This window comes from Colletotrichum phormii (genome assembly GCF_030913505.1).
Source record: "Colletotrichum phormii strain CBS 102054 chromosome Unknown BDP81scaffold_9, whole genome shotgun sequence".
NCBI classification, from domain to species: domain Eukaryota; kingdom Fungi; phylum Ascomycota; class Sordariomycetes; order Glomerellales; family Glomerellaceae; genus Colletotrichum; species Colletotrichum phormii.
Window position 1 is genome coordinate 1283030 of NW_026851451.1, and position 14800 is coordinate 1297829.

A 14800-nucleotide genomic window follows, 5' to 3' on the forward strand; every position below is an offset into this window, starting at 1 on the left:
GATTACCGACAGGCTCGTACAAGAAACACTTCATTGCACGTGAACATGAAACGTATCACACTCATACAGAGGCTTGAATTGAAAAAAAAAAAAGTTTCATTAGACGCGGCAAAGGTTGTACCCCATGCCGCTGAGAGCTATTATCATCGAAGAGCCCAGCTCAGGAAGACGCCAATTGTGTAGCTGCCTTGGCATACAACGTAACAGTGATGGCGATGCTGGCAAGCCAAGCGAGGCTTCGCACGGGGCCGAAGCTCCGGTTGTCCTGCAGGCGCACGTAGATGATGTTGTACAAGGCCCTGGAGCCGATGTAGCCCAGCGTCAAGACGTTGACAGTCTCGGCGTCCACACCGGAGAAGTTGGCGGCGACCACGGCAGCCGAGTAGAAGCCGAGTGTCTCAAAGGCGTTCTCCGAAGCGGCCTTGGCACGGAGGATGCGGGCTTTGGCCTACAGCTTCGTGTGAGATGAAGGTCAAGGGACTTGGATAGGAGGGTAAGGTTGTCTATAAATGGAAGGATGTCATTCTTACAATCTTGTCTATCTTGTCATCGGCCACGACGCTGGTCTGGATCTTTCGCGGGTTGCAGAGGTCGTAGTGCGCCCCTGCTCCGGAGACGGCGTAGACGTTGGGCAGCATGGCCATCACGAAGGCGGCCGGGATCTGGACATTTGGTTTTAGCTTAGTGGTCCAGCTACATTGCTTGTTGATACGTCACTGACAGTGTAAAGGGAGAGCCCCTTTTGGGCGAGGTCCAGACCGAAGAAAGACATGTTGACGATGATGTTTCAATGTCACGTTGAGCGATGTTGGGTGAGTAGGATACGGCAAGCTTCACTGGAACGGTGAGTAGGCACGGAGAGTAGTTGTATGAATTCAGTACGGAGTAGAATTCCTTTCAAGATCAGGAGGACGGCGCGAGTTAGAGCTCGACGGGACACGTGAAGAGACACGAACTCGGGGAGAAGGGGGTGTTGCACCGAGGCAGTCTGGTCGCACGGGTTGCTCCGACTTGGGAAACGAGTACGGCACGGTTAGCATGGGTCTAGAAGGACGGAGAAGCTATGAGAGCCAGGCACAATTGGATACCTAGTCTTCCCGCACTTGGTTGACAACAGACGGGCCTGCGGGAACGCTACCTACATTGGGACCTGGCAAGCACTGGATCGGCCGAGTGGTGATGACAGAGTTACAACAAAAGGTCTCCAGCGTCGAACCGGTAAGTGCAACATTCGATTGGCCAGCTACAACTTTTCCCCCTACCCCTGTTGAAAAGCAAGGGCGAACTCGTGGAGTGGGAATCGTGATGTCACCCGAATCGGCATTTCATAGACACCGACCAATCCGATGCTGTTTTCTTGCATAACTTTGCAGGATTTAACGTTGTGTAAAAACTAAACGGACACACACCCGGGGCCCCGAGCTGGGCCTGTCATTGGGTCGCGGCGGGGGGGAGGGGGGGGGGGGGGGCGCGGAATAGCATCAAGCAAACTGGAACCACACAACTTCCCGCTGCGTTTTCTTTTCTCCGGGCTGTGTGTTTGGCTGGTTTGGTGCACCCACACATGTTTTGATTTCAGCCTCCATGTTCAACGTTGTAAAAATAATATCTCTTTGCGCAATGTCGTCAAATCCCCTTCTCTCTAAATTTTTCGTCTGTCTTGTTTCCAATATTTGCGGGGGAAGCTCAAACAAACTACCGGCGTCCGTTTCGTTTCTCATTTCAGAGTTCTCTTCTGAGAGAATGTGACGTCTTGGCAGACGCACAACCTGGAAACTTAACCACCCGGAACGGATCAACTACGCCCTCACTCAAATTCGAATCTTTGGCAGCCCATGAGATGAGCCTCTCACTCGGAATCATCGCCAGACCGACGGCAATCGCTTTTCATGAGAAGGTTTTCACGTAGTACGATTGCCTATTCATTTATACACTTTTTCGATATCACCAACCTTAACTTGCGCTCGACTACTGCACGAAACTCATAAGAAGTATCTCATCGACGAGTAACATGAATACCCGAGCATGCCCAATTCGATGAGCCAGGTGATCCAATTGAGGGCAGGATAAGTATAAGCTGATTGTCTTATAAGAGGCACTTTGTGGCACATGAACGACTAACAAATCTGAAATTGTACGTTCCCGGATGAGAGAACCTTTTGTCCAGGTCACTGACTTTTACTCTCCAGCGCGGCAACTCGGAGGTATGCGACTGACTCGAAACTCACGAACCTTTTTGCAGAGCCTGCCACGCGACTCCGCGACGAGACTATTGAATTTGGGTGTGCGCTGGGCTTCGGAGTTTTTGGGACGAGCACTCACAAAGCGTCCATGGGCCCCGACTCACGCTCCAGGTCTTATCCTGGTCCCCCGGCTTCGAGATTGTCGGGCAGTGGTTGAGAAAAAGTTGCTTCGTTCATCACCAACGTTCATCGAATCAAGCGATTCTAGCGTTGGAATTTCGTCTCATTGAGAGCATAGGTGCGATAGCGTTCATCTCTTTCGCTCTCAAGTGAGGGTGGAAAATGAGGGTTGTCATCATTCGCACTGAGCCGGCGTCTTCTCATGACCTTTTGGCGCTGAGATCGACAGCGACGACAATCTCACCAAGGTAGAGAGACGAAATCTCTCAACACTTGCCCGACAGCCTCCAAGCAAAGAAAGTCGCATTGCTGGAAGCGAGCCTCGCAGGCAAGGGGCCTAAAGGCTGGAAACATCAAGAGTGGGCTCGTCATGCCTGCGAACAGGTAAGAAGCGATGGCAGGCCGCAGAAGAGAAGAATAGTAAAGCTGCAAGAGTCCAAGTCCAGGCATCCTGGGTTCCTGGGACTTTCAGCATCCAAGCAAACAGCAAACGCAAGACGCTTGCACCGGTGGAATGTGACCGGAGCAGGGATGCTGATGAGATTGGATGCCAGACCGGGCCACACACAACGTGGAAGAATTTGGGTTGGTAACTTGGTCTAGACGAAAACAGCATGGCGGCAAGAGGATGCACACACTCACACTGACTGATTCATCAAGCGGAAGATGTCGCCAACCAGCAGCGGCAGACTTACTGTTAGCAGCACACTTGGGCCTGTTCAGCGATGTTCCATCCGATTCTGATTTTCAACTAGCGGCAATCCGAAGTGCAGATTGCTATTACAGCAAAATGAATGGGAGGCCTGGTGAAGCTTCTGAGACTCGAAGGTACTTACTTATCCGTACTAACACGCGCCTTATCATTCACGCAGGTAGGTTCTATGAGAGAGAGAGAGAGAGACAGAGACAGACACCTGTCCCCAGCGACATTGAAAGACCTCATCATCTTTCCATTGATATGCGGACGGGCAAGGGCGGGCGCGCTGCACCGGCGCTAGAAGAAGAAAAAAAGCACTGAACACCTCACTCTAAACAGGAGTAGGCCGTCCCCAAGTCCCCAAGTTCCCCAACAGACAGAGTCCGATGGACAGACATCCATCAACTGCTGCAAGGAAGCGTGCTGCGTAGCCTGCGTGCGCCGCAAAAAGTTGGAGGGTCCGGTCCAGGCGTCCCCATTGGAGAGACTATCTGGCATGAGAGATTACCGCACTGTACCATCTCCTTTTTGCCTCCCCCGGTCATTCATCTTTGCACCACCCATTGCCCTCGGCTTTCTGTTAAAGAAGCATCCATGGCCTCCTCCTAGGCACAGTGTCCAGATTCTCCGATAACAAATAATTTTTCCCGGGGTGTCTATCAACCCCCCCAATCTAGCAACTGCCCATCAGCCTGTGACTTCCAGAATCACCACCCGTCCAGCGGCGCCCGTAGACCGACAATTTTCTGGTCGACCATCCACGACAGAAATCAATCGCGATCAATTGCCATCACGCACCACAACCACTTTCATCACTTTTGATCGTCGATTTCATCTCAGCGACGCTCCGAAATCATTGTCGACATCCCGTTTTCGCCCAAAACGGATGTCGCGGCAGCTCATGACATGACTGAGGTCGGGCCTGCCGACCGCTCCAGGCTTTTGCGATCCAAACGCGATGAATTTAGGTTAGTTATTGCATCGCTCGATAGAGCTCGCTCGTGCGATTCTAGCGATATAATTTTCGGCGTGTTGACAATTTTTAGTTCAATTGTAACATCGAGGAAGCGGAAGCTCCGTCAGCTCTTCGCTGTCGCGACCGAGGGCGATGCACTCCCCACAAACGACTTCGCAAATCCTGACGCGCCGCCCGCCACCGCAGCCGAACTTCAGTTCCTGCAGGCCTGCGACATCTCACAGTACGTTGTCCTGTTCTTTTCGCGCTTTTTTTGATCCGTTTTGGTCGCGTATGGCTCTAGTTGTTGCCTCTCGCCGCTTACACGACTTACAGAGGACGGAAGCTCAATGAAGCGAATGTTCCTGCTCGACCTCAGCTGCGCTACGATGTCCTAAGACAGTCCCTCGACAACTCTGGCCTCTTTGCACCAGAGCCAGCGCCTGCTCCTCCCGTAAAGCAAGATGCTGCCCTCCCCGAAACCCAAACGAAGAGCGCTCCTACACCGTCGCCAAAGCCGGCTGCAGCTGCATCAAACGTCCCGAATGGCGCTGCACCATCACCTCGAACACCTGCGACCTTCACCCTTCCGCCCTCACTTCCACCGAAGCCCCCGACGCCTGTGCCTGCTGCAGCGACACCAAATCGACCCGATGCCTCCAAGCCACCCACGTTGGCTGCCTCAGGTCCGCCACCGCCATCACCTGTAGCCGTTCCCACGAAGAATCCTCTGCACGCATCGCGACAAGATGCCGCAGAGACAACAAGTACCGCAGCTATCGAAAAGCCCGTCCCAGCGCCCCTACGAGAAAATCCGAATGGCATCTCGAAGAAGGCCCAACCACGAAAGGGCGATGCGCCACAAGCTGCGCCCAGTCCATCCGTTGTAAAGCCACCCGTCGCACAGCTTCCTGCTCGTCCAGACTTCAAAAAGGCCGAGGAAACGATTCCCGTGGCTGCCAAACCTCCGCCCGACTCAGCAAAGGTAGCCGACGGAGCTTCATCACCAGGCTCAACGACGCAGACAGCCGCGACTCCTGCTGTGCATGACGTCTCAACAGATACAAGCCCCGAAAATGAAGGCCCTCAGTATGTGGAGCGGCAGGCCACATCTAATGAAAGAAAGGCAGTAGGTAAGGCAGAGGAGGCTAAGGAGACCGAAGGCGGTGCTTCCCCTGATGCAGATTCGCCCAACGGCAGAATACCAGATGGACCTGAAGCACAGCTTTTGCAGGAGTCTATGGCGATGGACTCTAAGCCAACACCACCTGTGAGCGAAACACCTGCGAAGAAAGCGTCGCCTCCCACGACATCAGTGGTGCCCACGCCGCCTCCGGTTGAAATCAGAGCTCCAGGGCCTACCGCAGCAAAGGTCATTACACCCAGTGTGGCCCAGAGTGCTACTCCCGCCGCCGAGCCGCCTACGGGCCAGCCGGTCAAAGACACTCCGGACAGCCAGGAGTCTCAGGCTCCCGAAAAAATGGATGTGGATCAACCAGACGTCCAGTCTGAGGGAAAACCTTCCGTTGAGGTACAAGCGACACCTGTTGGGCCCAGCCAAACGGAGATGCAGACTCCTCAAGCTTTCAACCAAGCTCCACAGACGCCGCAGGACCCAGAGCGAGCGGTAACTCGAACGGCTTCTGGAACAATAAGACAGAAGTCAGTGGCCGAAATATTGGGAGAAACAAGTCCAGAGACACAAATGACTGTCAAAATGCCCGCAAGTCAACTTACACCTCTTACCTCCACGCCCCAGTCTCCGCCCTCGAGGCCAAAGACGTTTGCCAACAAGAAGAAGGACAAGGAAAAGGCAAGAAACAAGCCTTCTGAAGTTGTGTTTGGCAAGCAGACGAAACGATCAGCAGACAAGTCTATGGTGCCTAGCCAGCAGAAGCAAAGTTTTCTGCCGACAGATGACTATTTCACACCACTCTTTGTGCAAGGTTTTACACAAACATCTAAATGGATGAAGCCGATAGAGGTGATACTTAACCAGTCTCACAAGACGGTGTCTACTCCGGATGCCTACGTCGCTATCCAAGACAACCAGGCATGCCGAGTGCTTCGTCGCGTGTATCATCTGCAACAGCACGACAAATGGTCATTGCGACAGCCAAAGAGGTGTCCGGAGCCTATTCGCCCGGAATCTCATTTGGATGTGCTGCTTCAGGAGATGAAGTGGATGAGGACGGATTTCCGGGAAGAAAAGAAATGGAAACTTGCAGCTGCGCGGAATCTCGCTCACGCCTGTGCCGAATGGATCGCTTCAAGTGAGGAAGAACGCAAGGAGCTCCAAGTTCCCGCGTACATTCCGCCCAAGGAGCAGCCGGCCGAGCCCGAGACCGAAGGCGATGCCTCCATGGCCGATATCTCACTGGATGTGGTCGATGCGCACGCAACTCCCGAGCTGGTACCTTCAGGTGACCTGGATTCACCCGAACACGTCGACGAGCTACATGAGGAGGTTCTCCAGACTGTGGCCCCGTCTGCAATCTTTGCCCTCGAAGATGACGACGTTGTTTTCGAGCTCCGAAGTTCACCGACCGCAGACCAGCTGCTTCAGGAGCTTCCGATGTACGGACAACCACTCAAGATCCCGGCGTTTGATTTCACCGTTCCCGAATTCGACCCCGATGCGCACTGGCGTCGCCCTGCTCTTCCCCTGAGCAAATACGTGGAAGGCGAGATGAAACTTTCTTCGGATGGACCACCCAGAAAGAGGAGTCGTTACCAGTACGAAGAGGAAGAGGAGGATGACGACGAGAAGGTCGTGTTTGGATCTCAGCCCGCAAAGAGGATGAAGCTACCGCCGCAGAATGCTGATGTGGCCCTGTTTAACCCCGAAATGAAGCCGATTCGAGACCGTCTGCACGCCGGCCATCAGTTCCGCCCTCCGGCGGAATACCAGATGCCCATGCAAAGCTTCTATGAATGCCGCAGCCCCTCGCAATGGACATTGGCAGAGGATGACGAGCTGCGGAGCCTGGTCCGCGAGTACTCATACAACTGGTCGCTCATATCTAGCCTTCTCACGCCTAGATCCGTTTTCACATCCGGCGCTGAGCGGAGGACGCCTTGGGAATGCTTCGAGCGATGGATCAATCTGGAAGGCCTCCCCACGGACATGCAAAAGACGCAGTACTTCAAGGCGTACCAGAACAGGATCGATGCTGCCAACCGTGTCATCATACAACAGAACCAGATTGCGCAGCAACAGGCTGCCGGCTCAGCGCCGCCGACAACGCCGGTCGCAAGACGCAGACCTTCAACGCCGCTCAGAGTCGAGCGACGACGCAACCAGAAGCACCTCACGCTGATCGATGCTATGAGGAAGTTGGCCAAGAAGCGCGAGACTGCGGCTCAGAAGCAGCAGCATGCCACCCAGATGGCAGCCATGCGGAAGGCCAACGAGGCCGCGCAACCCAGAGGACCTACCAAGACACCTAGGGATTACAGCTTGATGAGGTGGGAGCGCGACCAGCAGCTTGCCGAGAAGGTGGCCCAGTTCCATCAGCGCCAGGAGGCCCAGAGACGCATCACGATGCAGCAGCGAGGCCAGGTCGCCGCACAGATCGCCACGACGCCCGCCGCAGGCCAAGTACCGGCAGGCGTCGCGGGTCAAGTCAACGGCAACATGGCCCGTCCCAACATGCCTAATCAGCTCGCCGTTCCGGGTCAAGCAGGCCGAGGTCGTATGCCCATGCAGGCTCCGACCGCGAACATGGGCGGAGTCCCCGCTCAGATGAGCGGCCTCGTGCCTCCCATGCCAATGAACGGGGCGCAGACAGCTCAGATGCAGGCGGCACTGCAAGCTCAGCACAGGATGCCTATGCCCAACCCTCAGCCTGATGTTAATCTCATGATGCAGGCGCGGCGTATCTCTGAGCAGCAGCGACAGGCTGTTCAGCTGCAGCAGGCTCAACAGCAAGTCCAACAACAGGTCCACCAACAGCCGCAGCAACAACATCAACAGCCCCAACAGCAGCAACAGCAACAGCAACAGCAACCGGCTCAGCAGCAGCAGCAGCAACAACAACAACAACAGCAACTGCACCAGGGAACACCGACATCTCATGCGTCTCAGTCTCACTCTCCGCCAAACATGCGGCCCGCATCAGTTAATGGCGTCCACGGCGCTAACGGCGTTAATGGTGTCAACGGCGTCAACGGTGTGAATCAGCAGAGCTTCATCGCCAATGCTCAGGCTAATGCCCAAGCCATGATGGCATTCAACGCTGCTAATGGTGGTGGGGTGGCTACGTCTCCTGCCGGTGGTCTCCATATGCCTAACGGCACTTCAGGTTCACCTCGCCCCCTCACACAAGTGCCACCCGGAATCCAGCAACAGCTTAGTGCCCTGGAAGCCCAATATCGGCACAAGAACCCGACCTGGACACCTGAGCTCGTGCGACAACATGCTACGGAGCATCTCACTCGCCTGATGATTCATCAGAGGACGACCATGTCTCAAAATGCCATGAACGCGGCTGCTGGCGGTGGAGGCGCCTCATCTCCGGGTATTGCTAATGGCATTGCTGCCACGACTAGCCCTCATCAGTATGCTGCTCTTCTTAGGCAGCAGCAGCAACAACAACAAGCGGCAGCAGCGGCACAGAATGGTCAGGCTCCGAATGGGCAACACCAGCAAGCCCACCAACAGCACCATGGCCAGCAACAGGCACAGCAACACCATCAGCAGCAAAATGGTCAGCAGCAACACGTGCAGCCTCAGCATACGCAACACCAGCAGCAGCACCAGGCACGGCCTCAGTCCACGCCCCAGCCCCAGCATACGCCGCAGCCTCCGCAGTCTCAGCAGGTTCCGAAGCAGGCACACACGCCTCAGCAAGCACAGCAGGCTCAGATCCAAAGGCCTCAGTCGGCTCAATCGGCCCAGGCTCTCCACGCTGCACAGCTTCTCCAGGCTCAGAAGCTCCAGCAAGCTCAGCAAGCCCAAAAGGCCCAGCAGGCTCAACACGCGCAGCAAGCTCAAAAGCCACAGCAGCCGCAGCAACAGGCTCGACAGTCGCCACAGGTTCAACAGGCCCAAAAGGCGCAGCAATCGCCGCAGGTCCAGCAAGCTCAAAGAGCACAGCAATCGCCGCAAGTTCAGCAGGCTCAGAGGGCGCAGCAGTCGCCGCAAGTCCAGCAGGCTCAGAGGGTGCAGCAATCACCCCAGGTCCAGCCGGCACCAAAGGCACAGCAGTCACCCCAGGTTCCGCAGGCTCAACAGGTTCAGCAGGCACAGCAATCGCCGCAAGTCTCACAGCAAGCTAAGCCATCTCAGCCGTCCCAGCAGGTTCAACAGGCTCAGCAGCAGGCACAACAGAAAGCCCAGCAGCAGGCTCCGCAACAGGCTCAGCAGGCTCAGCAAGCTCAGCAAGCCCAGCAGCAGCGCCAAGCCAGTGGAAGCGCCACACCATCTGCTACGCCCGCGCCCTGAACGGGGAAAAGGGAGCGCGTTCATGGTTACATGAACGACATCAATATTACTATGCGAACAACGATATGAAGCTCTATCGGGAGTAGGAATACCAAACGCCAAGGACGTGGCGGGAGGACAGGCATCATCATCATGCCAAAGTAGGCGTCGCGGAGGTCGCGGATGGATTAGCCCCATGGGAGAAGAAGGGCACACATCCTGCGTAGTCGTCGCACCGCTCGCTGGCCCCCCTCTAGTTTCTTTTGGGAACTGGTGGGTTTGTTATATCTCTCTTACCTGTTTCTCGCTACGAGTAGACGACGGGCGTTACTGATTAGACGAGTTGGGGAACAAGAAGGGGGGGCGGGCCAAAGCGAGCGGTTTTCGCGAGCAGACGAAACAAACATTTATGTACATAGAAAGAGAACAACACCACCACAATTGTGAGATTCTCACTTGTTTTCTTCCCCCAAAGACGAAGACAACTTGGTACGGAACTAGGTTGTATATAACCACTTTGTAATGCGAAGACGAGAAGAGAGAGAGAGAGACGACGGCAGCGGCAGGGCTCTCTTCTCTACCTTGCTCTTTTCTAGAGATGGGGGAAAAAGGGGGCAAGAAGTCGGCTGCCGACGAGAAAAAAGGCAAAAGATGCAAATGAAGAATTAAGAAAGTTAACAAAGATACCTCCGCTTCGCTACTGTTTGTCTTGATGTCATAAGATGTGATCGAGACCATCGCCAGCCACTGGCTTACTAGACTTCCTTACGAGGGTAATACGGACATAGTCAGGACACGTTCAACATCATCAAAGATGTACAACTGCATGTTTTTCATCAAAGTTTTGCTAGCGAAAATTCCATGGCCGTAAGAAACGGCCAAGCTCTCTATAAATATGCGCCCAAAACGCCCGTTTGAATGCGACTTGACACTTCCTGGCATCGCCTCGGAGTGCGTGCGATACATGACCACGTCTCTAGAAGCAATAGAGAAAACCCAGCAAGCCCGCCCTTCCCTTCCCTTGGAGACATATACAGAGAAGAAAATGGACCATGAATACCCGCGCGCCAATAATCAGCAAACTAGCCTCAGACCGCACCCGGGCCAGAGCCCGAGCCGTTGCCGCGATTATTGCCGTCGAGCAGCAACGTCGGCTTGATATAGTCCTCGTCCAGCTGTCTGAATAGACCCGCCGCGTCCTCGGCTCCGTGGCTGAAGAGCTGTCTGATGGCAGTCGTCGCTGAGACGTGGTGAGGCGCAATCGACGCTCCAGCGGTGGGCTCAGTCTGTGCGAGGAGACCACCGGCGGAAGACCCGGTCGCCTGCGAGACTCCGGGTGTGGCCATGGGGCTCGTGCGACGCGGGTCCCGGCGAGCTGGGGGCGGGAGGTCTGATGTATCGATATCGCTCCCGAGGTCCGAGTCTGTCGTGTTGCCGCTCCGTCCCAGCAGATCGGATCTCTCAATTTCAGAGTTCTTGCGACTTAGGCTCGATTGCCTCTTAATCGGGTTCGGCGAGTGTGAGCCGGAAACATAGCTACTGCGTTCCGATCCCACGGGTGGTCGAGCGCCGTTGCGCGAGGAGATGTTGTCCAGCGACAGGCTGCCGTTCCGCCTAGGATTATATCCGATGCCGGTGCTGTTGCGCTTGACATACTGTCCACCGCTAAACGGCTCAATGTCGAATTCATCGTCGCTGTCAATCTCATCGACGACTCCGGTACGGATTCCTTGGATCTCCAGCATGCGCGCCGTCGTGCCGCCAAAGATGATGACCGTCAGCACCACAACTACCAGGACGGTGGCTTTGAGCGCGTAGGAGTTCTCGCCGGTAAGCAGCGCAGCAAGAGCGACGCCAACGGCTCCACGCAGACCAGCCCAGAAAAGCATTGCCTGGTAGTTGTAGGGCAGCTCATCGCTCACCTCTCCTCCGCCCCTCCGGCGGGCCCTGTAACGAATGACCCAGTTGATGAGACGAGATAGAGGGAACACCGCCACCCAGCGAGCAGCGCACACAGCGCAAACAGTAATAATGATCAGTAATGGTCGGAACTGCAGCGCATTATCCGTGAACAGCGCTAGACCGAGGTAAATGAAGATAAAGTTCTCTGACAGCTGCGCGAGGATCTGGAAGATGAACTTGGTCGTGAGCTGGGTCCGACGAGACATGTTGAAATAAGCGTAATGTTTCAGCGTTATACCGCAAAATAGCAATGACACAATGCCTTTTAGAGTGTTAGTCATGTGCTAATGCGAAACAAGGGACTATCGAGGATCTTACCAGACATATGGATGCCGTGCGAGAAGAAGTATGTGGCATATGCGATCAACACAACCAGGCAACTCTCGTTCTTGGGGTATCGTCGAATGTAGGTGAGTTTCAAAAGCAGTGCCGTCATAACTCCGACAAGTACGCCAATCAACAAGCTTCCGAAAAAGACGATCAAGAAGATGCCGATACCCTCAAAGAAGCTCAAAAAGCCGAGCTTGGAGGCATCGCCTTTCTTGTACTTTTGCGCTGTCTCGAAAATGACAATAGCAATGGCGTCGTTGAGGATCGATTCGCCAAAGATGATGGTATACAATTTGGGGTCCACCTTGTACGAGTTGAAGATGGCCAAGATAGTGACGGGATCGGTGGCCGATAGGGTCGCGCCGACAGAAATGGCGTCGACAAAAGACAGGCTTATGGACTCGACTCCGGTCAGCGCATAGAGCCACAGGATGAGGCCGATGACGACAGCTGAAAGAAAGGTTCCGGCGAAAGCGAACGTCAGGATAGTGCCCATATTTCGGAAGAAATTGGCCTGGTGTAGCTCGTAGCCGGAGGCAAGGATAATCGGTGGTAGTAGTAGGTTGAAGAAGATTTGGTAATCGAAGCTGATGAGGTTTCGGATCGAATCGCCAGAGGTCACGAGCAAGAGCAGTCCGATAGTCATTCCTAGAGCATGCGTTAGAGGCCAATTCGTACTTGTTATAGAGGCGACGGGGACGGACCTGCAAAGATGGAGATGACCGTCTCATGGACGGCCTCGATCTTTCTCTCTTGGAGGAAGTAGCTCGTTAAGAAGGCTGTAATGAGAAGCATGATGGAGATGAATAGCGCCCATGCGGCGAAAATCTCCTTCTGTGAGCCATCGGAGCCTGGTTTATGCGGTCAGTCGCAATCGTCGGGAGCGCAAGGGCTAAAGGGAATCCGGTCGATAGCTTACCTTCAGGGTCACCCTCTTCGGCGGCACGTTCTGGCAAAACAAAGTCAGCTTAGGCAGCTTCGACGCCTGCGAGAGGCAGGGTGTTGACGTGTAACATACGGACAAGGCGCAAGGCCGTTCCCGCAATATCCGTGGCCGATATCATATCGTATGGGCGATTTCGCGACGATGTCGTTGTTTATGGATTGGTGACGGAGTAGGATCCAGAATCGAGAGGAAAGCTGGGCGACCGGCGGCTCGCGGGTGAGCTCCGAGATGGGCGGATGGAGATCATTAACAGGCCAGCTCGTCGTCGTACGCCGCAGGGTTATGAGCTGACGACAAGAGTCTCTAGGTCGGTAGCTTTTTTCGAGATATCGCCAGGTTTCAATGCCAATGCGATCGAAGAACGGGCAGGCTACAGCAAAAGGCCAGTTCCGAAGTAAGGTTCGTAGAGGTGTCCACTAGAGGTACAGACGCAGCGCACGTCGACAAGCAGGACGGGACGGGAGCCAGCCACTGGTCGGAGGCTGCAACAATGCACACTGGCTGGAAGTGGCTCTGAAGCGATGCGGTGATTGGATGGGTGCTGTTTGACGGGCGGTTTTGCTTGCGTAGCCTCGGCGGGGTGGTAGAGTTACAATCGAGAGCGGGCGGGTGTCACTAGCTGTCGGCGGAAAACGCAGCGCCAAGCGTAGATCCTAAAGTACCGGGTACTGCGGGCCCAGGCCGATGTAAGCCTGTAGGTTGTAACTTGTAGTGTAAGGTAAGGTAGCTCGGGCCCGAACCGGGTGAGACGGAGTGGTGGGACACGTCGAGGATTAGGTAGGCCCCCCCTCCCTTGTGTCCCGATAAGACTGAATATTCTGTTTGTATCAAATTTTGGCTATCATCCTACTTCTTCTTTGGTATTGCATGAATGATTGTCATCTTACATATTCTACCTTGATGCATAAGGAAGGTAGGGAAGAGTCCACGCAATGGAAATGGCAGGAGGATTGGGCCGAGTTTGGCCGCTGCCTGCAGGAAGCATGACTTCATATGACACGGCACGTGCTCTCGAGGAACAGTTGGCAGTTGCGAAAAAGGTGCTAAGGTGCTCCATCAAGGGTAGGATTCTAGAACTCGGGCAAACACTGGGCCCAACGCAGCTGGGCAGTTGGCAGCGACCTGCTCCATACCACCCACTGCGGCATTGCATTGCCTAAGGTAAGCGTCGTGACATCTACTGGTGTAGGTACTCCGCAAGGTAGAAAAGGCCCATTGTTTTCCCCAGCTTCCACTCCATGTCCGGGGCCGTAAGAGGTCCAGTGGAAAACGGTTATAGGGACCATCCAAGCTGAGGGTGTTGTGGATGTGCACTGCCGGTAAGACATCTGACACTTGAGGGTGCTGTGCCAGGACTTGCTGGGAAACCGGGGTAGCACTTGATCAAGATCCCTCGTGAGGGCTCATCAGCCGGATGAATGGCACCGTCAGCCGGAGACGGTTGTTCTACCACACGAAGAGACACGGGGTTGCGATCCGAGGGGGGGCCAGATGAGTGAGATAGATGGTGAGATGGTGAGATTGTGCCCTATCGTACCTTACCTTTGCCTGAAGATGGCTTATGCAACGCGCACACGAGGCTTACATGTGTCCATATTGTTATAGGTATTGTCTGAGCAAGTACCGGTGGATGATCCAATGCACGCCTATCAAGTCTGTTGTGTTGTTTCCTTCTTCTCTGTTCTGTTCTATTCCCATTCTGATTTTTCCCAACCATGAGGTGATGAAATAGCAACGTCGGTGTGCAGATTGTCTTTCCCGTGTTGCGCAGCAGCAGCAGCAGTAGTAGCAGCAAGCATCCTTGCAGTCCAAAGAAAATAGGCGGGCGTTTCGTCTGGGGCAACTTCGATGGGAAGTCGGGACTGGGCGATACCCCTAAAAAAGATAGGAGCAAACGTAGCGGGAGAAGGAGCTACGGGCATGACGTACTGAGTGCGGGGGCCACCCCGGGAACAGGCCAGGAAGCAAGGTCGCCTGTCGCCTCTCTTTCACCGTCTCCTGTGCGTGTGCGTGTGCGATGCCATCGCGACTTGGACACTCTCCTCAACCTGAACCTACTGTGTTAGACTCTCGGCCCCGCCATCTTCCTGTCTCCCGTCTCTTTCTTCTGTCTTCTTTTCTT

General features: G+C 54.8%; 3 protein-coding genes across 3 annotated transcripts; 1 reads left to right on the forward strand and 2 right to left on the reverse strand.

The window, feature by feature from the left end:
• Window positions 1-72: 72 nt before the first annotated feature.
• On the reverse strand, window positions 73-1010 carry BDP81DRAFT_348221 (uncharacterized protein). Its single transcript, XM_060586160.1, has 3 exons — window positions 722-1010; window positions 531-662; window positions 73-448 (listed from the first exon to the last, which is right to left on the reverse strand). The coding sequence occupies exons 1-3, from the start codon at window positions 770-772 to the stop codon at window positions 161-163; spliced, it is 471 nt and encodes a 156-aa protein (XP_060445901.1). The 5' UTR covers window positions 773-1010; the 3' UTR covers window positions 73-160.
• Window positions 1011-3966: 2956 nt separating this feature from the next.
• On the forward strand, window positions 3967-9461 carry BDP81DRAFT_318467 (uncharacterized protein; the record flags this gene model as incomplete). Its single annotated transcript, XM_060584361.1, has 3 exons — window positions 3967-4028; window positions 4107-4259; window positions 4352-9461. The coding sequence occupies 3 exons, from the start codon at window positions 3967-3969 to the stop codon at window positions 9459-9461; spliced, it is 5325 nt and encodes a 1774-aa protein (XP_060445902.1).
• Window positions 9462-10528: 1067 nt separating this feature from the next.
• On the reverse strand, window positions 10529-12796 carry BDP81DRAFT_318107 (sodium/hydrogen exchanger 3; the record flags this gene model as incomplete). Its single annotated transcript, XM_060584328.1, has 5 exons — window positions 10529-11664; window positions 11721-12380; window positions 12437-12583; window positions 12652-12681; window positions 12751-12796. 5 exons carry the CDS (start codon window positions 12794-12796, stop codon window positions 10529-10531), a joined length of 2019 nt encoding a protein of 672 aa, XP_060445903.1.
• Between the last annotated feature and the right edge of the window lie 2004 nt (window positions 12797-14800).